We start from the raw sequence: 27,729 nt of genomic DNA, 5'->3' as shown, positions 1-27,729 counted from the left end.
TCTCTTTCCTTCTGAGCAATCATAATAAGTGTCAAGCCAATGATTTCTAATGCATAATATAGTTGAAATAGTACTGATTCCAAGAAAAAAAATCTCTATTATCAGAATTTCTTTATGCTTTGATACGTCATTCATAAAAATAAAAAGAAATATTTTAAAACTAGCTCCTTTTCACTATGCAGTACATAATATTATGACAACACACTTGAACTTTAATTTTTACTTGTGAAAAATTTCGAGGATTTATAAATTCTCATTCACTTTTTGTGAATGTGTGTGTATGCACCTGGTGAACTTCACAGTGTTTTTAAAACATGGGACATTTGCCTGGGTTTTGTGGTAAAAGGGAGCACAGAAATTTGGCTGTCCTGTGTTTTGCTCTTTACATCTCCCTTGCTAAACACCAGAAGCACAGAGAACCTGGGAGCTCTGTTTCTTTCAGGACAATTTGAGAGAATTTTATAGGTAGTAGACACAGCCATGATGTAAATCTAATGGAAGTATGTGATTATCTAATGATAACCACTCATTCTGTGAAAAATACTCCTTCAGTATATAAAGCCATGGATAACTATGCCCTTTTTACCAAATGATAACAAGTATAGAGTTGTATTTCAAATATGAATGTGACTTATTTTGCTGCATAAATAACAGAAGTTATCAGGAGCTCATAGATCCTGCTGAGGAAGCTCATACATCTGTTCAGAATAAATGTATAAAGTACAATACATAAATGAACACATTTTCCTACTTAATGTCATACATGTTTTAGATAAAGATTATTTTCAGACTATGCTGCTATTCCAGCTAAGCATAGCATTGAATTTGAGACTAGTGGAATCTGCATCTTGTTGACTAATTAGAAAATTAATAATAAGGTTTATAAAATTTTAATGTTTTGTAAAATCTGAGGGTTAAAATGAAATTGAATTAAATTGTTCTACGATAATCATAAAAAAAAAACCCACCCCAAACTGCAAACAGAGCATTCTTTTAAAGCTATATTCAATAAAAAGGAATTCTGAAAAAGAGAATAATTTTTGTAAAATGAACACAAAATCTGAGAAAATTCCTCTAGAGGAATCAGAATGTTTTTCTGCTTCATTATTCCATGGCAGAGATGAATTACTAAATCTGTACAGCGTGGAGACAAGAAAAAAGTACAGGATGGGAATTCTGATCTGATTTAGTAACATATTTTGCTAGCAATGTTAGAAACTACTTTGTATTTTTTCAGAGAATACAGTAGTTAATTGCCTAAATGTTGCTTTCTAAACATTATTAGGCATTTTTATGCTGCTTCTGTTTACCAACGTACATCACCAGTATAATACTTTAAAATTTGATTGCACTGAAAAATTGCATTTGAAAAGGAAAAAAAGAACCTAGGAAGTGCAATGAAACACATGGAACAGTTTTACTTCTCTGAAACATTTTTGTCATCCAGAGGAAGTGCTGAACACTGTGGTCAGGCAGTAAATGTTTAATTACTATTATAAGCAAACTGCAGTAAATAAATGTAAAGGGATCAAAGACTCTTCAGGTTATCCAAAACACTACTGAATTTCTGCCAACAATGCCTCCCGTGAAAGAAAGTAACTTCATTATGAATTCTAGTCTCTGTCTTTATGTAGGGCAAATTAATGGGAATTTCTAAGAACTGCTAAACAACTCTCCTCATTCATTAAATTCATAGCTCCTGAACAGAAATATAGAAAAACATGAGGAATATTATTAGATACACAGATGCAAGAAAACAGAAAAGAGAATAAAATTGTTCCAAATTTAACTTTCTGTGTCATGAAATTATGGTTCATCTAAAATGAAAACCAATTGATACAAGTACCAAATGAATATATAAGATAGTCAGAGACAAAAACCCACAACTTCTAAATTGTCAAAAAAAAAAAAAAAAAAGATAATAGTTTTAAATACTTCTTTTTAGGAGCACTGTGATGCTGTACTAACAGCACAATCTTAATTGGCACAGTACTTAACTCTGACTTGGTTTATGTTATGTTTCTGTAAAGAAAACCTTAGGAAGGTTAAGAATTAAACTTCTACCACTTAGCAGTAGCTTATATAAGGCTACAAGCAGTTTTCTTACATGTTTTTTTATTTCCAAGAATTTCAGTATTAAAGTTGTATTTTCACCTCTAAAGTGTGAAGTGTTTTCATTTTTTCATGCTTTACTCAAGTGGGATCAGTAACCTTGCAGGAGACAAGCCAGTCCTTTGGCCTTGAGGAAGAGCTGATTGCTCTGAAGAACAAACACCTGGAAGGTACTGCTGATGTGTTGGCACTCCTGTTTTGCCACCACAAAGACAGTCAGGCAACAAAGAAATTAATGGATCCCATTTTAATAGCTATGTGACAGTCACTCCTGGGTTCATGGTCGAAGCCTATCACAACAGTTTGTACGGGAACATGAAAAGCTGTGCTGGTGTCAGCTCAAGTAACTGGCTAAATGAAATTTTGTGCAAAAAAAACCCCAAAACAAACAGATAGGAGAAACAGAACAATGCTACACACAAATCTTTAAAGGAATTAGAGAAAGCACAGCAGATTCAGAGTGATGCAGAAAAAATCACAGTGCCTCCATAATGCAACTTTATAGATTTCAAACTTTCATGCTGTTAATGTGCAGCTGGTTTTAGAACAATCCTGTTGAACATTAAGCTGCATCAGTATTACTATTGCTTCTACTTTGATGGTTTCTCTTGCAAAGTAAATAACTATCCCTGCAGGTAACAAATGCAGGTCACTACAGTAAAGCTTAATACAAAAAAGGGCTTTTCTAGTAATCTGGGCATCCTGTTAGGATATATAGGCCATAACCCAGGTAATCCTTTAATCTGTGACCCATCTGACAGTGAGAAGCAGATGCTGCCCAATTATCGCAACATTCTGGAGAAACTCTTTTTAGTCGAGTATCAAGAGAGTCAGAGTAATCCTGCTCCTCTTATATAGGCTGTAAAATTGAAAACATTTAGGAAGACTTTTCCAATGCAAAGTTCCCAAAATTGATTCCTAAATGCTGACAACTCTTTATATGACTGTGAAGTGGCCCACATATTCAAAGCATTTAAAGCAAGCTATGTGCACTTCTTAGAGTAAAGTTTATAGGCACAGAGAACTTTGAATAAACTTTTTTTTCCTTTCAAAACTAGAAAAACAGACTTAGAAATTTAAGATTAAGCATGTGAATTTTTATAGAAGAATTATTGTTCTCATCATGTAACAAGACAGGAAGATTAGATCTTGATATGTTAGTCCTCATTCTGGAAGAGACGGCCTAAGCATCACGACAAAAAAGAAGATACTCCTCCTTTACATTATGGAGTTTTGGTAAAGGATTCTAATAAATATACCATGCAAATTTCAGTGAAATAAATGGGATGCAGAAATGCTCTCATATTCCTACCACTGTGAAAGACATGAAGCTGATAAATAAGGGTAGCCAAGAATTGAAAGGTCCACCTATCTCTGTCATACACCAGCAAAGAATGCAACAAAGCTTGATTATTTCCAGCCCCAGAAACTCGACAGAAGTGAGGGCTGGATACCAGCATGACAACCCAACCCTCTTTCATTTCATCCATGGATCCCCATATTACCAGTGCTAATGTACCTCTGGGAAGCACTTGATCTCATTGTTTGAGAAACAAAAGCATGTACTGGGATACTGTGAACTGTAAATCTAGTTTTGAGACTAAACAACAAATGGCCAACTTGGTTTGCTTCTGTTTATTTTAAATTTGTAGCTCCATGGTTTATATAGTTTCAGTATGACATGCACTAATTGTTAATATGTTTTTATTATGATGTTGTTACATATTTTAAGCTTGCAAGCACTAAGCAATTAAAACACATTTCTCCTAATGTTCTGGATTATGTCTTATTGACAAAATACGAGATTGATTCAAGGGTCTTACTCCAATGATGGCATTGATTCCTTTGCTTTATTTCTGATAGTGTATTTATTCTGGGGTCATGACCTCTTTTTCTTATTTTTTTTTCCTTTTACAAGATCTAAGTTATAGTCTTCAAGTGTCAGACTAAAGTGTCCCCCTCTGCATATTCTTCTCTGAAACACTTGGGCAAGGTTTCTTTTGGATTAAAAATGCCCACAGAGCTTTGAGGGGATGTGTGTGTCTAAGCATATCCTGAAAAAGCAAGCATTTGCAACAGCTGGTCACTATTTTTTTAAAAGAGATAATACACCATCATAAATGTTCAAAATTGAATAAACATTATTTTTTCTTTTCAAATTAGTATACTGTCCTCGATATAAATGGTCATAATTTGTTTTACTGTGGATGTAATATTCTTTCCTCAGAAAATTCCAGCTTCTTTCTCCACATCATCTCTTACCCATCATGAGGAAAATAATTAAAATTTGCAATGTTAACAGTCAAAAATGAATAACAGATATTAATGCCAGTTTTATTGTTTTTTTTAATCTGTAAAAGTCTAATTAAATTTTTATGGTTTGATTAAATGAAACATAAAAATCCATAAAATTGATAAATAAGATTTGGAAACTTTAATAATGACTTTTTTCTTATAAAATTCAATATAATTTTGAGTCAGGTGTTTGTTATAGAAATATAATACATGAAACAACATCTAAACAAAGCTGATTTACTTTGAAAACCAGAAACTTTGGAAAAAGCCTACACTTTAAAGCATTGAAGACAACAAAAGTCCAGGTCACTTTGTACTATAAAGTTGTTCACAAAACCATGAAAAATCTTGAAAGGAAAGAGGCTGAAATAAATCTGAGTGGAAAACCAGTATGCTGAAAGAATATCACGTATGACAAAGAGAAGGAGTTGGAGACTGAAAATCAATGGATCTGAAGAGAGAGATCAGAAATTGGGACTACTTCATAGACAAGATCATGAAGGACTCACATCACTATTCTTTTTAGAACCTAGGATTTAATGTGAATGCTGGAGGGAAAATGAAGAAATAAACAACTTTTATTTTAAAACCCTGCATTCATCTTCTTTGTCTCTAACTTCTGCCTTATCCCCAGAAGCTGTGTTATCCCCACTGGTTGCATAATTCTGACCCTGGACTGGGTATAGATTAGATTGGCCACATACTTCACAAAAATTCTCGAAGAACAGCAACAGTCCTCAGGTACAGCAGACTCATCATGAGTCTCTTCTGACAGTATCTGAACAGAAATTCCAGCTTTAGAGTCTTGAGAGTCAATGTAGTTTACAATCCCATAATACTGATTGCATAGACAAGTAATTATTGGGTTCAGAAAACTGAGTAGAGAAAAAAAATAATGCCAGAAAGTGGAAAGAAGCAGACTGATACTCTTTGAAACAATACATAAAAAAAAAAAAAAGAATTAAGATACATTCTATGCCAACATTCTTCAACAGCTCAGTTGTATAAGGTTTACTCTTGTGCTCTGCAATGCAGGAGAAAACATGTATGAAGCTATAAAAAAATGAACTATTTCAATTTTCTATAAATGTCCTAAGTAATTTTGTTTGTGATTTTAAATGCTATATTTTTGTTAAGCTATCAACTACAGTTTTACTCTTGTTCCCCTAAAGTCAAGGGAAATGGTACCTCAGTAAGAACAAGGAAAATTTCTTTGAAAGAAACTGTGGCACAAATTTAAAAGTATTTTGTTATTATTTTTGTTATTATTTTATTTCAAGATGAAAATCTTGAAGCAGAATGTTTTCCAGCAGAAAATGATGATGGTTTGCTGACTCTTTGACTTAAAACCATTAACAGAAAAAATGCAGAAAATCCAAAGATAAATTGCATCAAAAGCTGTTTGTAAAATTTGTGATGAAAAGCTAGATGAAAAGATTTCTTCTTTTACAGAAAAAGATTATTAACTGTTGAGATATTTTACTTTCATTCTTTTACAAATGAAGCTCAGCCATGCTAAGTATTTTCAACTTTTATGATGTAAGAAAGTAAAACAAGTTTAAAAAAAGGGTATTACATTTCTAGTTGGCCTTTCTCCCACAGCTGAACAGCAAACTTTTCTAAGTTATCAGAATTTATTAGGGAAGGAAAACATCTTTCAGCCTGTCCTAATTTTGGAGAGGTGTTTTTCCAAGGTTCAGTAGGATTTGAATTGTTCAAAGTATTTTTCCTTCAGTTCAAACTAAGAATTCTATTAGAAACACAGAAACTTGCACACCCAAATACAAGAATAATACTCACTTTATCCATTTACTAACATAAATAAAAGTCAAAGCACATTGAAAATATATTTGAGATCTCTCTGGGGTGAAATAACCTGGGGGTATGTGCTTGCCTAGCTTGATAAAGTCCCTCTCTACAGCTGGATTTAATAAAAGGAAGAGGCTGGTTTATTCACAACAAGTATTTAATGTCTGAATTATGACAGAAGATCAATTGTTCAAATTCCCCTACTTCATCTGTGGAAAATACAGTGCTGCAAGGAGAGTTTTCATTCACTGTGTCAGCAGCTGTCCTAAGACACAGCTGTCAAACCTAGGGTTAGAATTAAGGTGGAATAAAGCAAAATTAAAGGTTTTCAGTAGAATTGCCACATAACTCAGAGTTGTGTTTGATTTGAAGTCTTGCCTGCACATAATACATGAAAATGGTGTAAGCATTTAATCATGTCTGACAGAAAGCCTTTGGTGAGATGCCACCAGGTCTTACTAAAAGTGTGCAGTGGAAAAACTTCCAACAGATTTCTTTTCCCTTTGTTACCTTCAAAATTTACTTCAAATTAGCAGCAATCTTCAACAGTGTGTAAGACACGGTAGTACCTTCTTTCAATTTTCAAACTGGGTGATTTCTACTATGATCTAGCTTAGGCTTACAGAGGCACACTCAGTGCCTGGGCAATTATCCTGCCAGTTTTCCTCCAACACCAATGCTGTACCCAATTAGTACTTGTGATTAATTACATTAGAACTAATGATGACAAAAGCCTCCCCCTGAAGGTGCTACAAATAATCCTATTCCTAAATATTTGTAAGTCCTTTGTTGAGTTTTGAATGGGGTGAAGCTCTGCCAACTGAGTTTGAAATTTATCATATATCCAGAGCCTGACATTTCCAAACTGTCCATATCCATATTATAAAAATAATTTAAATGACACTGAGGTACAAAAACACTGATTATGTAAATAGTCCAACTGAAATCACTCTAACATTTTTTTCCACAAGTGAGGACTTCCAGGCAATTAACTTTTATTTACAAAATGGACAAAAATTCATTATCTAAATGTATGAAAAGGACTGCATTTCTGCTGTCATTCAAAATTCAGAAAAAAACCTGAATGTTCCCTTGTTTTTCACACTATACTTATGAAAAATCAGACAAAGAAGGCCTGGAATCAGGAAACTATACACAGCTAAAGCAATGATAGAAGTCATAGCAGAGACTTTTGGAGAAAACAACTAAAAATGGAAGGGAAAGAAAAAATTAGGTTAGTGAGAGAAAAGTTGCAATGATAAACAGCTGAAATACAGGATTTACTAGGTTCCTTTTGACTCTCCTCGAAGAGCAGTCAATAAAAGGGCAGCACTGAAGATGTTTGTTAGATCTGGTGCCTCAGTTTAAGAACAATTTAAGACATAAGCTCAACAGGTTTTTCTCATATCACACTATTGCAAACATCCTCTACCACAGTTATAAAAATGTCCTCCCACCTTGAAGAAAATTAGCAGCTGCCTTCTCTGGCCTGTACACATTTACTGAAGGTTTGCTTCTCTTTACTGATTCATTACCACTTAACAAAATACCCTAGGTCTGACTCACTGTAAACAAAGCTAATTGCCAAAACAAATCACTACGAAAACAGCATCACCAGACTTGCTTATAGGTTTGGTACAGAAAAATGCAGTTCTTCCTAATGAATTTGCAGAGCTTTTTTAGGTAAGGAGATTATTAACCCTCTAAGGATGTTTTTATTTTAATATACCTGTGGCTTGAGAAAGCCATTTTCTCAAGTTCTTCAATTTATTTAAGACCAAGAGGACAATTAAATACATATGGTCTATTAGAAAAAAAGGACTAGAGAACATGTCCCTACTAAAATAATTAAACTCCAATTATCTTGTCAATCTGGAAATGTAAAGATAGAAACATTACTGTGCAGGAAAGTTTCTAGAGGATTTGTAAGATCAGATCCCGTAAGCTGTTAATTATTTTTTTAATATTTATTTATTATTTATTTTTAAGGTACTCATTATTTTTTAACAGTTATCCATATGAAATTTTAAAGTTCTGGCTGATAAAATCTGAGGAATATACAGAATTAGAGGGAATAAAAATAACTTTTTTTCTCATTTTTGGATTGACTTGCATTATTTTCAAAATTTCTACAGCTTTCTTAGTTAAAGATTTATTTTTAAATTATAGAATTGCTAAGCACTTATGTGAAGAGCTTGCTTTTCTAAGTTTCTAGATAGTATAAGAATGGCAGCTGCTTTAGAAACAGGTCAGAGTAAGTACCTGATATAGGTATACATGCATATGATTACAGTTCATATAATTTTATGTTCCTTTTAATGAAAGTAGATCTCAGAATTCAAGTCACCATGAAAATAAAATGACTACACCCAAATATGAATGTGAATTTTCACTCTTTGCTTACAGTTGCCATTTTAGCTTGTACCTTGTTGTTTGACTAAAAATTTGCAAAATGTTAAAACAGAATTTTAAATTGACGTGCGCAAACTTACAAACATATTTAAAATTTTCTTGCAGTATTTAGTTAGTTCCACCATGAAATCCTAAAGGATAGTAAAATTCTAAGTGTCTCATTAATTCTAAATCTTTAAAAGACATTTAATTTTTTTTCTCACATTTCTACATCTGTTTTACTATTATTACATGCACTGTTAAAAAACAGGGCACTATAAAGGCTTTAGTCATCTCTGATGCACAACAGCATTTCTAAAAAAATCACTCTTGTTGTTAAAAGGATTTTCCTTCACCTCAGTCTGCACCAAGTACAAACAGGTACTTAGTAAGTGAACTCTCTAAGCCTTTTCTATTCAATGAGCAATTTAGGAAGCCATCCAAACATCCAGATGAAACCATACACAAAACTACTTCAACTTGAACTATATTCAAGAGCAAAAGTTTCCATTGTTTTGCTGTACAATCAGAACAAAACCAGAAATGCTCCAGCCTCATGGAGCTTAAAATATTGTGTCAAATCTCCTAATCAAAAGGACTACATCTGAATAGAGCTAACATTTTTCCATATGTATTGCACAGAACACTTCCTCTGCCATTGTGAATTAAAAACTTCTTGTGATGACCTTAGAAATACTTAGACTAAAAGAAAAGCAGCAAAGAATCCAGTCTCAGAAAGCACATGAGACATTTGACACCCTCATAACCAAAGCCATTGAATCTAGGATATTGTTTAGTTAAGCGAAATATTTATTTTAGTTTAATTCACTGGTACAAGAAACACACCAAGAAATTTGTTTGCCTGTTTGTTTTCTTATGGGCTTTTGGCAAAAGAGAATTATTGGACTGGATAGATATCAGTAGGACACCGCAGGTAGAGTTATCTCATTCTCCAGTTAGTTGCATCTGCAGGAGAGGCTGGACAGAAAGGTAAATGTTCCTTCTCTGGATGGGTATTCCATCAGGAAAGTTGAAGGTAAGGCAAGGATTGGCAAGGCACTATCTCAGGGTGGAAGTGCTGTTGGGAAATTTATGCTGGTCCAGGGAGGACTAAGAATTTAAGAGCATTTCTAAAATAGTTAGAACTCTGGGCATAACAGAACATAACTGTTCAGTTGTGTTCTGTTATGCTCTATTCTATTCTGTTCCCTTTTGTTCTATTCCATTCTTTTCCATTCCCTGTGCTCACCATGAGTGAAACAACAATGCTAATATTTGTCTGAAATGCCAGTAGTCTCTGAAAGACATATAACACAAAGGTTACAGCTGGAAACAGGATTTTGTTTTATTTTTCTGACTCTCTTTCAGAGATGATGCTCACAAGTATTAACACAATGTGCATGTGCAGCCAGGAGCAGGGCAATGCATTCTTCAGTTTAGCTCTAAAAAGCATCCCCTGCAGTCTGGTGAGAGCAAATAACAGAGCTACAGTGCTTAAGAGGCATTTGAATAATGTCTTTATACTTTAAGTTTTGGTCAACCCTGAACTGGTCAAGCAATTGGACTGTTGTATGTCCCTTCCAGCTTTTTTGATCTTTTGAAGGGCAATAGCAGCAGTGACTGAAAGGTGAGGCCTTTTTGGCCCTTATTGGCCACTAGGGAAGTGCCATAAAATGTCACCTTCATGAGATGGAAAATCCTGAACTTTTTCCCTGTTTTAGAGGATTCAGGGAGAAACTGGCTCACAGTGACCTGACTCTCCAAAGGTATGCTCATGAAGATGAGAGTCCAGCTTAGAAACATGATTTTGTCTAGAAACATAGACTGATATACTACATGTAAGCACCAAGGCTCATTTTAATCTCATAAAAGCATTACTATAAAGAGTTAAATTTGCTTTTTTCTTCTCAGTAATTTTGACTCCTGTATATGTGCATTTTCTAATCAGAGAACACTAAACTTTGGCAGAGAGGAAATAAGAACTTACTCACAGTAAGATGCCACTTGCCATGCCTAAAATAAAAAATACAAAATGCATCATCTTCACCCAGACTTCTGAGAAAAAGCAGAATAAATTGAACAAGGTCTGGAAGTAGCTGAATCCTTAATATATTTTATTTCAGAAATTGAAAAAAAAAAAATACCAGTGAGGCCCTTTAGGCTCCAAATCAATGGCATAGAACCAAGACCTATTGCTTGAAATCTGCTGAATTTTTTGTTTCATGAGGAAAAAAAATCCCTACCTGATTTCTCTAGTGAATAAGTCACCATGGACAAATGGATCAATCACCACTCACAGGAATGCAAGAAAATTATGCTGGGCACAGCCATCATGGACCTTCATTCAGGCAAAAAAAAAGATTAAAGGCAAGACTATTGTGATTAGACTGAAGCTTTTGACTGCAGTTACCTAAATGCAACCATTCTTTGTGAAAAAGCACACTCTAGCTCTGCTTCTGGTTTTGATATTTTCAGATGGTTATTAAAGGATATGTTTTAAATCTCCATCTTCCTATTAACTGATTACAGACCACTGTATAGAAGATCCCTTCTGTGGTGTGTGTGGGCAGTTGCTGGAAAACCAATTAGAAAACATTAGTCTGCTTTTTTACACAACAGCCAGATCTGACTTTAAAAAACATTCATCAAACCCTGCACAATTTAATCAAATTTGGCCATAAATTCTGTTTATATGCTAAGGAAAAGTTTTCCTTCATTCCACAGAAAAAAAAGAATTAAAATAACCTTTTCAAACAAGCCAGCTGCTTACATCCTTCTAAAGGAAATGATGAGTGATGAAAAAATATTCAAGTGTAATTGAAAACTCGGTAGGAATATGACTGAACAAGCTGGTGGATCAGGTATTCCTACAAAACATACTTGTTTTTCTCTGGCTGATTGTCACGATTTAACCCCCACCGGTAACCAAGCCCCACACAGCCACTCACTCACTCCTCACCAGCAGGATTAGAGTAAACAGTGGCAGAGTAAAAGGTAGAAAACACAGGGGTTGAGATAAAGACATTTAAATAAGGAATGCAAAAGCCACACACAGGCAGAGCAAAACAAAAACTTCCATCACCACTTCCCCATGGGCAGGCAGGTGCTCAGCCATCTCCAGGAGAGCAGGGCCCCATCTCATGTGATGGGTACTTGGAATGACAAATGCCATCACCTCAAACATCCCCCTCTTTTTTTTCTTCCCACTTTATACATAGAACAAGATGCCAGATGGTCTGAAATGTCCCTTTGGTCAGCTTGGGTCACCTGTCCTGCCTGTGTCTCCTCCCAGCCTCCCAAACAGCACCAGCTTTCTCATCAATGTGGCTGTACAATACAAGAAACAGGAAAGGCCTTGGCTCTGTGCAGGGCCTGCTCAGCAACAACAAAAACATCTTTGTATTATCAACCCTGTGTTCAGCACAAATACAAAACACAGCCCCACACCAGCTACTCTGAAGAAAATTAACTCCACCACGGCTGAAACCAGCACACGGATTATACTTTCATTGCCAGTTAACAGATGAACCTGTAAAGAATACACACGGCTGTTGCACTTCTCAAAGCTGTGGTGCTTGAGAACATCTGCTAGTAGCCTCCTTACAATTACAAGTGGAAAATAATGGATTTTTTCATTTTTTACTCTATGCAAAAAGTTGAGAGAGGAAAAAACCTCATATTGCATCAGATTAACAAAAAATATGAAGAATAAAATATATTTTTTAATAATTCCTTTTATGTCAAATCTTTCTGAAACATTTGATTTAGAGAAAAATGTTAAAAGTAAACAATAAGGTATTTGGAAATATTTTTTTTTCTGTTTCAGCCTGAATCTTCTGATTTTAGAAGTTTATTTCTTAATGCATTAAAAAAACCCAAACAACACAATGCAACTTTTATTTTTTTATAATTTTAAAATTTAAGTGGTATCTACTACCAAAAGAGGCTTATGTTTGTCAATGATAACAACTGAAGGTAATGAATGTTCTCACTTATTTTTCATGCCAAAATATATGAACATGTATATAGGAACAATCACAACTGCTCTTTCCTGGAGAGGTCATAGAGAAGAACAATCTGTACTGAAAGAGCAGAGGGTATTTTTGGTCTTAAATTACAAAACTCTATTATTAAATGACTAAAAATGACCTGAGACTATCTGGACTACAAAAGGTGTCCATTTTCATGACCTTAAGAAAAAACCAAATCTCTTGTCTGACAAAAAGGTAGAAAAAAACTACACTAACAAGGAAGAAAACTTACCAACAGAGCAAAAATTCAAACAGGTCTTTAAAAGTTTGCAAAGAAAAAGTTCACAGGTCTTTTCCTCACTCTCCATAGCTTAGATATGAGTATCCATCCATGCACCTTTAATGTCAGAAGGAGAATATCAAGCTATGTTTGCCACTGATAGCTGTGAAGATGAAGACTAAAAACCAAACACAAAGACTTAAATAGGTATAGAAATTCCCAGGACAAATACTGAAATTTAAGAGAAAAGGGGAAAACCAGTTGGATGTTTAACAGAAATCTTTACTATCCAAACCACTGACACAAGGAAAGCTTTTGTAGCTCACAGCAGCTTCTACTAAATGATTCTTTTAGTTCTGCTTTTCCCCTACATTACAATCCCTGTATACTCAAAGAACTGTCACTTACAGCAAGTCAGTAAAGTTTCTAGAAATACGATTTTATAAAATGAACACTTCAAAAATATTCTTCCTTTCTGACAGTTAATGTTTTTATGAAGTTTCATGACTTATGTGGACAGGAAATTCTGACCACAAAACTTAGTGGCACATTTAATGTAAGTAATAAAATATCACAGGAAGAGCTAGGAAATTTTATGCCAATTATTGGACTACATAAATACCTTCGCCATTTAGCCATATATTCACACATGTACCAAAAGTGTAAGAGCAAAGATATGTATGTATAAATTTATTGAAACATGTTAGTATTTATTTTATTTACCACAGGGTATTTCAATAGGAATCATGACACTTTGGATAATTTTTTTTTTTTTTATTTTATTATTTTATTTATTTTTATTTTTATGCTATATGCTGGTGAAATCAAATGCCCAAGGTATACCTTTGAATCTGGACAAGTGAAACTTGCTAAGATTCAACAAAAGGGAAATAAAGCAGGTTTTTAATCTACCTTAAACAGTTATTTTGTTATTTGGATGCAACAGATTATTTTGGACAATATGGAAGTTTCTCTTTTAAGTGTCTATGGCAACCACACCAGACAGAGAGTGGAACACAGATAGTTAGTTAGTTAGTTAGTGCCTACAGCATGAAACCAAGTTAAGCAGATTTCAAATAAATAAGTTTCCAAGCAGCTAAGTGTACCTGAATGAAGAATTAATTGTCAAAGGAAACAGTGTTTTAACTCAAAGTCACCGCAGGCAAACAAGATTAACTACAACAACCAAAAGATCTGTTCAACCCATAGGTTTTACCACTTCACTACTTCCTCATCAGTTCTTGCATTTATTCATTTGGCTCACGCCTTATGAGCACCTCCAAATCTTATTTTAGTTATTGTATTCCATGACCAAAATTTTGTTCACTTTTCTATTTGTAGAGTAAATGCTGACCATAAAAACATTCATTATTTCATGAGTAACCACAGGACTGTGGTTACTATTTTTCCTTGTTTTCCCTCCCTTTCTAAAAAAAAAAAAGGAACAGTCACCAATCAGAATAGTGAAACAGTAACATTTGACATAGCAGTAAATGTAGTAGAGCTGAAAAAGAACAGATTTGCAAATACAGGTCATGTGACATTTGTTCAGTCCCTCTGCTTCCTAAGTATTAGCAAATAGAGCTCATCAGTGAATGTAAACAGCTTGGCTTGCAGCCATTCATGGAGCTTTGTAATTGTTCCTGCCACCTATTTGCCTTGACTATATTGAATATTTTCATGGCTTTCTGCCATCTCCAGGTGTTTGTGTTTTTTCAAGTGTATCCTACAATTCAGAAATGACTCATGTGAAATTTGAAAATTCTTACCATCAGATGTGCAATTGCATCCAAAAAGATACAAATGTACTGTTTAGAGCCAGAAAATCAGCACAGCCATATAAAAACTTCTCTATGAATAAAGGTATCATGAATGTTTTTCACACAGGATTTCATGACCCAGAAGGCCTCTTACAGTTAACTTGAAAAGCATAACCAAAGCCTATGCAATAATATGCTTATTGCCCCTTTTTTGTAGGCATTCATCTGCCACAGGATGGAGATTAAGGGAACTATTCATATGGCAATGATCCTGCAGGAGCTAATTATGGTCTTCATGAATCAGTAGTAAAAGTACTATATTGTAGTTTTCATGGCCTCCAGATGCCAAATCTTTGCTGCCCGTCTCAAAAATTCATAAAAGTCAACATGGTGGAAGATCCATGTCATGTGCCATTGCCCTCTATCTCCAAAAGAGCACGAAATAGAATTCAGCCATCAGTTTTCATTTAACTGACTTCAGTGGATATTTTTACTTTGGTTATATTGCTTTCCTCTTCATAACTTTTAGATATATGATGTTATTTCAAGTGTAAAGACCCTTTTCCCCTGTAGGGTTTATAAAATTCACAATTTTAAAATAAAAAGCTAAAAGTCACATTGACCAAAAGGTGTTTTTTACGTTATATAATAGTCTATTTGTTGTGATTTTTCAAGCTTATTTTGCTCATGCAATTTTACCATTAATTTAGCCATTAAGCAAGTTGTTTACCCAATTTTAATATTTTTTTCTTCTTTTTCTTTTTTTTTTAATAATATATAGTCAGTTTTCCACTACAGAAGATGAAAAAGAACCAAAACAAGATTCATTCTGAACCTTTTGTAGAGTGAGACACTAATTCTTTTTCTGTGAACTCTCCTGTGAGAAGACACCCCACAGATTTAATCTACACAAAATAAAGAGATGAAATTTAAAAAACAGAACAAATTTCAAACCTTAAGCAAACCCAAACTTAAAGAAGAAGATATGGTAATGCTATTAATTTCTTCAGGGTACAGATGTGAAGTCTAACTGTTCTCTGGAAAACATACCTCTTTTCAGACTGGATTTGCTGGGCAAGGAAGGACATTTCACACTTTGTACAAAAAGGTTAAATGTGTATTTTATAAATGTATACAAACAAAATAGGAACCAGAAATATGTCAATTAGTGACCTGATATTTGAATAAGCAGTTCAATGTCAGGAAGCATTTTTCTTAAAGGTCTGAGGCTAATGGCCAGGTTGCAGCAATGTGCAAGGAAAGAGTTTTTACAATCACTGTGCATGGCTTCTCAATTAAACCTTGTGTGCAATGTGAGAAAATCTTATTTTTATATCTGAAGATATCTAAGTAAAAGAATACATTAATTTAATAACAAAAAGAAAAATTAAAGTTGTGATATATTGGGCAGCCTTTTATTCAGGTAATAGTTCCAAAAATTGAGGCAGATTTGACTAGAAGACTGTCTTTTAATCAGGCTTTTAAAATTGGTGATTATCTAAATGCTTAGTTCCTTAAATGACAGCAGGATTAATCTGCAAATCATACTGGTTAATGGCAGTGCTTATATTTATATGCAAATATATGCACTTCTAATGGTAAGGTTTAAAACTTGGCCTCTGCCAAAGGACACATCTACATGGAAAGGTGCATCATTTACACCTGGCTCCAAATAATTCATTTGAAGTCAAGCTGGGAATTTGTAAACAGTACTCCCTGGTTACAGTATTCATACCAAAGGGCTGCCTTCCTCCCTCTTTACATAGTGATTTTTAGTTTTTCTTCCCAGTCGCTCTGCTGCTCTCTACTGATACCATTTTGGGAGCAGCCCAATTCCTGCATGTAAAGACCACACTGCATTGAAACAGAGCTGTTGAAAGAAAAGTCCCTTTACACATGAAACCAGAGTATATTATTTTTAATCTTACATTAAAAAAATCTCCAATGATTATTGAAATAATTTCTCAGACCAATAATACTCTCTCTGAAAAACAAAATTATATTGGTCCACCTTCTTCTGTGAAGACACATTTTATTAGTATTTTATTCCATATGTTGTGTCCTTGGCAGATGCTCTTTATTCTCCTCCAAAAGTTCAGGCAGCAAGCAACTTTTCATCAAACAATAAAATAAATTTGTCAGCAAGCTGTGCTTTACCTTTTTCTCACATTTACTTTAAGTCTCTAAAAGTATCTTGTTACATATGTACAGCATTTTGTCTATTCATTTCATCAAAATGCATCATTTTTATGTGTAAATATTGCAGCAAATATCATGGGGTTTCTTGTTTGATTCTGCTACATTTTATTCTGTTAAAGAGAGTTATATTTGACAGTAAACTAGATGTTGGTTTCTCATATCAAACCCCTGAAATTGCATTTGATGTACAAGCAAGGAGGTATACTTAGAAGCAAGTATTTATTATGCTGGGAAATTAGGCATGCTGTAGTGTTTGGTATACTTAAAACAGCACGTAAAACATTTTAGTGGTATGATGGTAAACACTTGTTTGTTAAGAGCCATGTACTGAATAATCAGAGTTGTACCTAAAACTTCAGAAGCTCAATTCTCTTTGAGTAAGAATTTACTTTAGTGCAACCTACAGTAAAAGTAAAGTTCCTCAGGGAACAGATATCATAGAAACATGGAACACTTTGGGTTGGAAGGGACATTTAAAGACCATCTAGTTCATTCCCTCTGCAATAATCAGACACGTCTTCAACTACATCAGGATCCTCAGAATCTCAACCAACCCTAGCTGAAATGTTTCCAGGGATGGAACATCCACCACCTCTGTGGGTAAATTGTTACAGTGTTCTAGCACTCCCTTTGTAATAAATGTCTCCCTCATATTTATTCTAAATTGATCCCTATTAGTTTAGAACCGCTAAGCTTTATCTTATTGCAACAGGTCCTGCTCTTGTATTTTTGCAAATACTTCTAACCAGCCTGTATAATCCCAGTACAGAAGCACCAATACCACAGCAAGTTTGATTTGATTTGATTTCTCAACTGCATTCCTGCAGCTGTTGGGAAATTCTGTGATTCAATATACCTTTTTAAAACATTCGTTGTATGGAAATAAGAAAAAATATAACAAAACTCTATTCTTCATGGTTCTATTGGTGTTGAGTGAAAGTATGGAGTCTTCTGACTATCTAGTCAAATAAAAAAAAACAACTGAAACTACAGGGTTTTTTTCCTAGTCAGACTGGTAAAGGGCTCCAGGAGGTCTTATGTTACCCAGTGAGGTCAACGATGAGTCTTCTTCATTTTAAAATAAAGTCTGGTTATTAAAAGACAAATCTAAAATAACATCTTCCAGCTAAAATACCAACAAATCCAGGATATTACCTAAAAGTTACATCGAAATAGGATATCATAAACTCAATTTTGCAGGTTTGCAGACTTAAGCACTGGCTGGATTGAATTGAAGGAAGGGCATCAGAAACTAATTTCTTAAAGCATTACCAGTTCTGCTCTTAACTACAGAAGCACTTGTACTGTTGCTCAGCAGACTGCAGAAGAAATTCTGAAGTCACATTCAAATATTCAACGAAATATCTCAGGAAAACATGTCAGATATTCGGGCAATCTAAGCCATTCTGATATAATTCTTATTTATTGCTTTTATTTTATCTCTTGTACCAAGCAATAAATTACATCCTGTTTCTGTTTCATCTCTCAAGACCCAACATGGCATTAGTTTGAATATGATCTCTCTCTCAAACATCCCAATCAAGCTTATAGAATAACCAAAGCCTTCTACAACAGAAGCCATGAAGAAGAATAGGAACAACCTCAAAGCACTATTGCAAATTCTAATGTTGCGTCTTCCAGAGAAGAACAAACTATCAACTCAGAATTCAAGTTCCAACAAATATTTCATGAAGCCCTGGGTAACACAACTAGGAATCCTCAAACTAGGGTAAAAGTCTCTGACATCTGGATTTAATCCACAATTCAAAGTGAGTTTTTATGTAGGGGAGAAAAAAAGGATCATGATGGAAAAACTTACAGTAGGAACAACCGTAGACTTCAATTCTTAGTCCAATTTGGCCCTCTCCATTCCAGTCCAAAGGAACTATCCTTACATAGCGAGCAATAACTGGATGTTGTAAATCATGCCGGACCACACTGTCAGAGTTTGTATTTCCAGGAAATGCCTAAGGGAAAGAAGAAGAAAAAATATCAGTTCTAGTGCCTATATGGTTGGCACCTGAAGAAATGCATATAAAATCCTATAAAAAATATCAATAATGGAACAAAAATCCCAAATAATAAGGACTACTATTGCAAAGTATTGTCATCAAAATATTGAAAGAGACAAATTTTAAATTGGTCTTTTGCTTACAGCAATAGGAATAGCTAATTACATCAGACACTACTTACTAAGAGAATATATCTTAGAAGAATAATTTTTTTGTACTATGTGTCGTAGACCCAGGTGGTGGCTGATGTAAGGAAGATGCACAGGATCCCTTCATTGGTGGATTCACAAAATTATAACATGCTAACAGTTACATTCACTTTAATTTTTTTGTGCTGAAGCTATTTATGTGCTAAATGATGGTGATGGCACTCCTCACTTCACAGATAAGTTAGTAAGAGACATTAATTAGTGTCTTTGAAGTACTTATAAAATTAAGTGGCACAAGGAAGTGAAGAGTTCTCTCTTCTGAGCTGAAGAGAAGACAAAGGAAAGCATACACTGAACAATGACAAAAAGTCGTACTGAGCAGCTGCCTGTTTTCTTAATCTTTTTGTAGGAATCACAGAACTTTATGGAGGAAATAAAAATTTTGATTCCTTTAAAAATGTATATTTTACTGAGCATGTAAAGTAATGCTCCATAGCTCAAGAACAAATTCCATTTGGGAATGTTTTAATTTTATGATGCTTCGTATCATCTTATCAAAACACTATTAAATGTAGAGGTTTGCTGGTTATTTTGGTTCAGTCTTATTTGTTGTTTTTTTTTTTTTTCATTTTCTAGAAGTGCTATGGTCAAAGGAAACTGAATATAGGAAGAGATTATATTTTCAACATAATTTAATTAGATTATTGATGAAAAAGGCTTTCAAAATCAGAAGTATTTTCTGTAGCTCTCCAAACTTTGTACCCTGACTTGTGTTTACCAGTTCTTTGTCAGAAAGAGAGCTGATTCCAGCTGGTACCTGGCATTTCAAGGGTTTCTACTGCTATATGAATCAGTAACCTCTGCTGAATGCATAAATATAGTGAACAGAGAATAAGGCAGTCCCAGATTAATAAAACACATTCCCTTTAGTCTCCAGCAGAACAGTATCTTTTAAACACAGCCTTCATTTAAATAAATGGGGAACAGTAATACATGCTTTGTGGATAATGAAAATACCAGCCTAAAATCTATTATTGCAAGACTGAAAAGTCAATTTACAGAACCTTGAAAAATATGCACAATTGCTGTAAAATCTCTTCTTCTGGCCAATAGGATTTAAAAATATAATTTAGACCCTCATCTGTAATAGGACATTTTTTTTAAACAGGGAGTGAATCTCTGGCTAAATAAATAAAATATAGCATTTTACAATATGAAACCCCCTTGCAAAACATTTTTTTCCAGAAAAAAGTGTATATACCTATATAAATTAAACAAGTTCTTCAGATTATTAATCACATTAAGTCACTTAAATATTATTACCAGATATCATGCGTTTTCTTTAACTCAGACTGGGAAAATAAACAAAATGGCTCACTTATCTGTAAAACACTGCCTCAAGAGCCCAACTCCAAAATTCTGTGTTCTATAAACCATTTGTCTTCTTTTAGTGCATACTGAGTTCTGTAAGCTGCTTCATATTTCAGCTCACATTGCAATAAAAGGACTGGGAATGTTATTAGCCACAACCACTTTTCTCAAAGGTAGTGCTCTACAGGACAGGAACAGAATAAGAATGAAAAAAAGATAAGAAAAGAAGTCCCCAAATCCTTTCCAAACAGTGCTTTTGAACATATATTGAATGGAGCTTTCAAATGTATACAGCAAGATTTTTGTCTCCCCTTAAGAGGAAACTCTGTTCAGCTCCAAATAACTTTCAAAATTTAACAGGGCAGGTTTATAGGACAGACATCATATTTTAACAGGCCAACTAATAAAGTTTAAAAACAATAAATTAAATAATCAATTACTCAGCAGAATTTTCAGCAAAAATGGTGTGATTTTTAAATTTCACTTTGGCTTTACTAGTATGTTTAATCCACCCCACTGTACTTGGGGACACTGGAGAGACTGTATAAACCTCTTTATATAAAGGACCTGGAGAAAAGTGAAGACAAGGGTTTGGCAAATTTGGAAGCAAAACTATGGAAAGTTATGATCAGAATCAATTTTTTATCCTGTACTTAAAGAACAACTACAGTCTAACCAATAATTAAAAATGGAAGACCTAAATTATAAATTCATATAAGTATTGTAACGAAATAACACACAGCTTAACAGTAACGTGCAAGTAAAACTGGCCAAAATGACTTTAGCTTCCTGTAATAGGACAGTTTGCAACAGTTTTACAGTACTCAATTCTATGGACAAAGAATAGGAGCTTATAAAATCTCCTATTGGAAAATGCTTTTTACAATAAAAGATTAAAAAGAAATTCTCAGCATTAAAGAATTTATCTATGAAATAAAGAGGCACAAATGCCTGAAATGCTATTAAGTGAACAAAAGTGGAAGCTTTCATACTTTAACCAAAGAGTAGAATGGTGGAAAGATGGTGGTTAGATCCTCAACCAAATAGACAAAAAGATCTTTCCAATCTCTCAGCTCTCTGTGACATAGAGGAAAAAAACCCTGTACTTCACTGAAAAACATCATCACATATATACCAGAGAATCTAACTTAGTTAAGGGGAAAATTAATTCTTCACCTCAATTCAGGTAAGAATTCTCCATCCAAATTAATGATCTATCCAGAGACAAGTACAAAAATTGCTTCAGTATAGGCTCTTCCTAGGATGATGTAAAAATAGGGCAATGCATGGAATAGTATAATGACGTTTCTTTTCCAGTATGAGGAACTACTAATTTTTTTTTCATAACTTTAATTAATAGTACTTTTTTTTTACCACTTTAATTTTATGCTCACTATTATAGTCTTAATAGTATTTTTTGCCTTTTTATCAAAGGAAGAAATAATTTATGTCTCTGAATTTTTGAAAAAATATCTATGCTTCTAGCTTTATTTTGACATGCAGTAATGAAAACAGTCCAGAGTCTGTGTTCCATGCTGTTATAGCTCTACAAATTGCAGAAATAGAAAACAGAAATACCATTATAAAATATGAAAACATCTACAGGCTGGAAGAAAATGTCCTCAGGAAACATAACTGGGGTTGTTTTTTGGGACTCCAAGTTGAGCTAAGCATGAAGCTGACTAAACCTTTAAATTTTTATTTTATAGGAAAAAACCCCCCAAATTCCAAACCAAAAAATTTTTTCAAATAACTAGAAAGATTACAAAAGTGAGATGTTGACAGCTTTGGTTATGGCTACCAGACCTCTGACTACACAGAAAGGAAAATCTGGAGACTGTTTTTCACGTGTGTTTTCAGGAACCTGCACCATCAGGGAGCAGGGCAAGGCTGGCTGGGTGCTGGAAGCTCTCCACCAGCAGTGCATGATGTTTAGCATTGCAGGGCAGTTCAAATCCAGGGGCCCTGGAAAAATTCACATCACTAACTGGTTCTGCACAAGCTGACTGAAATCCACAGCAGATTTCAGAGAAGACAAGACCCTTCAAAAATCTGTTCCACCTTTACCACATGGACATTTAAGAAAAAAAGACAAAACCTGAACTTCCTAAATTACTCTTTGCTGGTGAAACATCTTTGCTCAATACCTGTGAAAACCCAGCCCAACTGTGTCATACAAATTCAAACATCAAGAATAAGAGGATTGGGTAAAGGAGAATGTAAGAGATTAACTTCAAGAGGAAGTAGGGCGGTTAAAAAAAAAGATAGAAATATGGTAGGAAAAGAAGTTGCAGAAGGAAAGAATAATAGAAAATAAAAAACCTCCAAATAATGTATCAGAAAATAAGAGACCTAGGTTATTTCCATTTTAGCTCAGTTTTGACATGTTGCTGTACTTCCATGTGTACTGTGGGGAGTAAAAATAAGTGATAGGAAGCAGTAATCTTTTAATCTTTTATTTGAAGAAACATTTCTTAATTCTCTCCATTGAACAGCATGACAGGTAACACTACAATTTGCATACTCTACTCTTGCCCTAAAAACAAACACATTCAAAAAAACATTTCTACAGCATCCTCCATAATCACCTCACACAGAAATGCATCTGAATAGAAAAGAAAGTTTCTGAAAGTAATTAAAAGCTGTAGCAGGTATTTCCCTTATCACAAATTATGAAATCCTCCAATGATTCACCAAATTCTCAGTCTTATCTTTGAGATTCGTGGTTATAAAATGACCAGAACTCCTAAGAGCTCAGGATTAACAATAAGTGGGAGCCACTCTATACTGCTGATGATGGTGAGCTCATATGAACTTGATTCTATTACCAGTGTTAGTGGTAAATCCCAATTTCAGTGGCTATCCATACACTTCCCTCAGCCACATTTCTCTGCTTTATATAAATGCGTGTATATATAGATATAACCCCTATACAATGTGTGCAGTGCTAAAAGTTTCTGGAAGACTACTCACATACTCAAAATAAGGAACATCTAGTTTCAGGCTTTTACTAGAACTAAGTACATTTTTTGTTCTCTGCTCAAAACATTTCCTGGCATTTTTAAGTCAGATACATCTTTTTGTTTACCTTACACCCTTATACTGCCTAGTGATTCCTAGGAAGCTTACTTTCAAGTTCAAATTCTCTCTCTTTGTATGCTGAAAACATATTCTAACCATATATTCATTATAATTTAATGACTAATATAGTGGAATTATCATTACATGCAAAGACTAAAGCCAAAATCTTATTTGCTGCCTTTTAACATTTAATATTTCCAAACAAAACAAAATGATTTAGCAACATAACATTGCTGATCTTTATCACAAAATATGCCAATATTTTATAGCCTAATAACTACTGTTTTACGTAAGAAGAACTTAACCTCCTCTACAAGAACTTTGATTTTTTGATATTTTAACAAGAACCTCGAGAAATCTGTAAATTTCAAAAAGTTTTTAAGGAATGTTGTCATTTCCTATTCACAGATAACTCGTAGGGATTTCAGTTCTGTCTAATGTTCCTAGAAAATGTTTTCAAAATTTAAAGACAGTAACAAAAGAGCAAGATATGATACCCGAGCATAATTTTAGATACCTGAAAGAAAAACTACAAATATAAGCTTCATTTACAAATCTGTGAATTTTAATGTATTTTTCAATGAATTTTGCAGTTTTTCTTTTAAGAACAGAAACAGATTAAACTCCTGTACACAAGCAAACACAAACCAAAAACTCTCACACCCTCCCAGCTACTGCTTCCAGAACGTGACTCAGTAACTGGATGTAAGTGAAACATTCTTTGTTTTTCTGGCACTGTTGAAGGATATTATCTTTGTTTAATTTGAGTAATGAAGTCTAAAGCCAAAAGCCTTAACAAACAAAGAACTACCTATCCATCTCACTCATATATCCCAGACCCAAGAATTCATTGCTTTTCTAAAACTTCTACATACAAATGTTCATCCTTTATTTATGCACAGAAATATTACCAAATTATCTGAATTTTGCTAGGGAAACTGACTTCTTTTCAGTTTGGACAGCAACATTTTTTTGACTTTGTATTATTGGAATATTTGAGATAGGACATCTGACAATGCACATGTGTACAGACTGGAGGATTCAGTTTTCTTTTACCCAGAACTCCATTTAATAACCTTATTCCCTTAACCTTTAGACTCATGAACAAGGGACACAGATGTATGGCCACCGTTAAATTTTACTTTTTGGGACATCACAGCAAAGGCACCAACTGTGCCACGTTTCTCTCCATCCTGAAATTAAATACAATATTCCAGAGATGTGTGAAATATCTCAGTGGCAAAGACATACTTCCCTCTTGGTGAAGACACCAAACGTAACATGAAAAATTCCGAAAACAGGGCTTGACAAATCTCTGAAATGATTTTCAGGCCTGTATAATGAGGAAGAAATTTCAACCCCTATGCTAAACCATATATGTTTTGTTCCACTTGACCTAAAATGGGAACAATTCTAAAATTCTTTTAAACCTAAGCTATATACAAAAAATATTAAAATATCATTAAGGTTGTAAAGTCAGCACTTCTAGTAGAAGTTATGTTTCCAGCAGGGTCTTAATGAATTCCTGAATATCATTATGATGTTAATTTATTTACATATTTACCTGCTATTAATTCCCCAGAGATTCATACAATTCCCAGAAAGAAAATTGTGATTATTCATCCTAATACACTAGACAACTGAGGCTGAAATATCTTGAGGTTTTTCAGTGGTTTGTTTTGTTTTTTCAATTTTAACCATGTCTAAATTCAAGAGGAAAAACACATGAGCTTGATTTGGAAAATTTAGCTTAGAAAGTCTCTTAGTCTTCCACCATTTGTTCCCAAGATTTAGTATCCAGCATTTAAACTTTGATCTAAATTGAGAAAATACAGCCTTCCTATCACTGAATAACATTCCATCTTTGTTGTTAAGATCAACTGATTGCATTATTAGTAAAAGCTTCTTAACCCATTGGGGAGTAATCATTATCTTGCTCTTAGTCTTAAATAAACTAAACAGATTTTCACACTTAAGACATTGCAGGGCCCACTCCAGGAGCAGCATAAAGAATAAGACTGGTTTAAGATAGGTCCTTTATTTGCATGAGAGACTGCAGTATGCAGTGTCCAAGTCTGTGGACTGCCAGATGGGAATGGGCCACCTTCCATGAAGGCAACAGACAGGGTGTGCCAACAGCACAGGTGCTGGATTCTCTCTGTGACTGCATCCCATGTGATGCTGGACAACTAAGTTGCAAAAAAATTTTCTGTGGCACTTAATATAGCTCCAGGCAGACACAAAATGATTAGGAAGCTTTGACTTAATCTTTCACTGTCTCTGTTCCACATATAAAATATGGAGTAAAAATTAAATTATTTTATGGGGTTGGAAAACTAAAATAATTCTTATTAAGCACCTAATGAAGTTTTTACATGTGTGTCTAAATTAGAAAGCTGAACCTTTTGTGGTCAGTGAAGCAAAGTGGGAGATAGGAACTAAATTATAATCTTGCTACTCTTCAGTTGCTGTACAGTGAAATAAAAATTTTCCTGGGTAAAATATAATATTTTAATATATACAATATAATTATAAAATATAATAATATTGTGTGTGTATATATAAATGCACACACAATATATATTAAACTATATAATTGCGTTAATTAATATTTTAAATTTAATTAAAGGTTGATATATTGATTTTTATTATTAACTATTAATAAAATTGATATTTAATTAATTAATATTTATATTCTATTAAAATATCATAATATAACATATTGTGTAGTCTACAAAATAAAGATTGTGATCAATGTATTAGTTCCAAAAGTTGCCCCCTGACTGATTCATGTTAAAAGAAATAGAATACAAAAAACAGCGTGAAATGGTTGTAGAGACAGAATAAAACCTGCATTTCTCTACAGGAGTTGTGAGATTTTATTCATTAATAAACAAAAAGTTACTTCTGCTGCATCTTCTGTAGAATGAAAGAGAAACAGGAAGAATGTGTTTATAGGATACCTAAGCACAATTGCAGCCATTACTGAAATAATAACAGCAACAGCTCTCTGATCAGCTGCTGTTCCACAGAGCTCAGCAGTGGCAGGAGCTCTCACCTTGAGAAGAAGGTCAAACACAGAGGAACTCAGAGCAGTCCTAGGTTTCTTTCCATCTCTGTAACAGATGCATTTAGAAATTTTTTCACACTTTGATGATTTTAAAATAGCTTTTCAGTAATTTTCAGGACAGTTTACTCCTCGTGCACCACTCTTGTCTCAAAGCTTCTCGTATCTCTTTTGCACAGCCCCACTCCTCTGCTGGGTTACTTAGCCACCCAAACAATTGAGGCTATTACCAGAGAGTGCACTTAAGAGAGGAAAGCACAAACTCAGTGGTATCATTCCATACCACCTGACCTAGTGTTTGGGATTAAAAGACTAAAAATTCCCTGCAGGAAAAAGTACAAAGGAAAAATCTATTTTAAATCCTGTTGAGAATCATCCATCTTCAGTAAGGACATAGCAACTAAAGAAAGCTTTTTAACTCTTAATTAGGTGCATGTCAATCTAAACAGCAATCTTTGTTCATAATAGAAAATACTGATTTGTGATTTCAGTTTATAACTATGAAAAAAAGTTACTGCACTTGCTGGTTTTATAGTCTTTTATTTTGAGTCTTATGTAAATCAGGATGGTCAATATTTAAGATAAATTTTTCTCAGTTATGAATAGTTTTCATTCCTATATTTCATTCACAGAAGAGTCCAGAGACTGCTTTCCAGATCATTGCAATTCTGACTAGACTATTAACATGCAAGAAATAACTGTGAAACAAAAATTTGCATATCTGAAATAGCTGGAAGAATAGAATTGTAAATCAATCAGTGAGGAATAAAGTCTGGTTATTCTGTATTAATTACTTCATGTATTAAGTTAATATTGTATACTGAGATAAAATAAACAAACTTTGAACACAAAATCTAAATAATCACTTGTTTTTCCTGAATACTTTTGGTATCTATTTAATTCTGGGATTTTAGTTAATTGCAGATAGCACTTATATTCTCCATAATTCAGATAAGCTTCCCAGTAATGGGAAGTAAGACTGAATTTAAAAAAGCCAACAAGCTGTCTTTAAACATGTTCCAGCTGTCCTCAAATAATATTAAAACATTACAAAATTGATTTAAAATTATAGAAACATAAAAAGTATGCATTTAAAATAATTTTGAATCTTTTTTTTTTGTTTTTGCATGCTTCCAAGTTGCAATGTTTATAAAATAAATGAAGTTCACATATAATATTAAGTCAATATTTAGCAAAAAATTACTAAAGGAAAAAAAAGAAATAATAGTACT

General features: G+C 33.8%; 1 protein-coding gene across 6 annotated transcripts in view; it reads right to left on the bottom strand.

The window, feature by feature from the left end:
- Nucleotides 1-27,729, bottom strand: part of CNTNAP2 (contactin associated protein 2) — a 1,014,544-nt gene that overhangs the window by 545,400 nt on the left and 441,415 nt on the right. For 4 of the 6 annotated variants that reach the window (XM_086845653.1, XM_086845662.1, XM_086845669.1 and 1 more), the window contains one exon: nucleotides 18,637-18,784. In XM_086845653.1, coding sequence (XP_086701779.1) covers nucleotides 18,637-18,784 — 148 coding nt within the window. Of the gene's footprint in view, nucleotides 1-10,850; nucleotides 10,946-11,660; nucleotides 11,768-11,874; nucleotides 11,946-18,636; nucleotides 18,785-27,729 lie in introns of those variants that run through there. The other 2 variants (XM_086845684.1, XM_086845692.1) reach the window with 2 other exon arrangements.

The sequence above is a fragment of the Cyanistes caeruleus genome, chromosome 1, assembly GCF_971803275.1.
Source record: "Cyanistes caeruleus chromosome 1, bCyaCae1.hap1.1, whole genome shotgun sequence".
NCBI classification, from domain to species: Eukaryota; Metazoa; Chordata; class Aves; order Passeriformes; family Paridae; genus Cyanistes; species Cyanistes caeruleus.
Note: the sequence above shows the minus strand (reverse complement) of the source record. Positions and strands in the feature narration are given on the sequence as shown.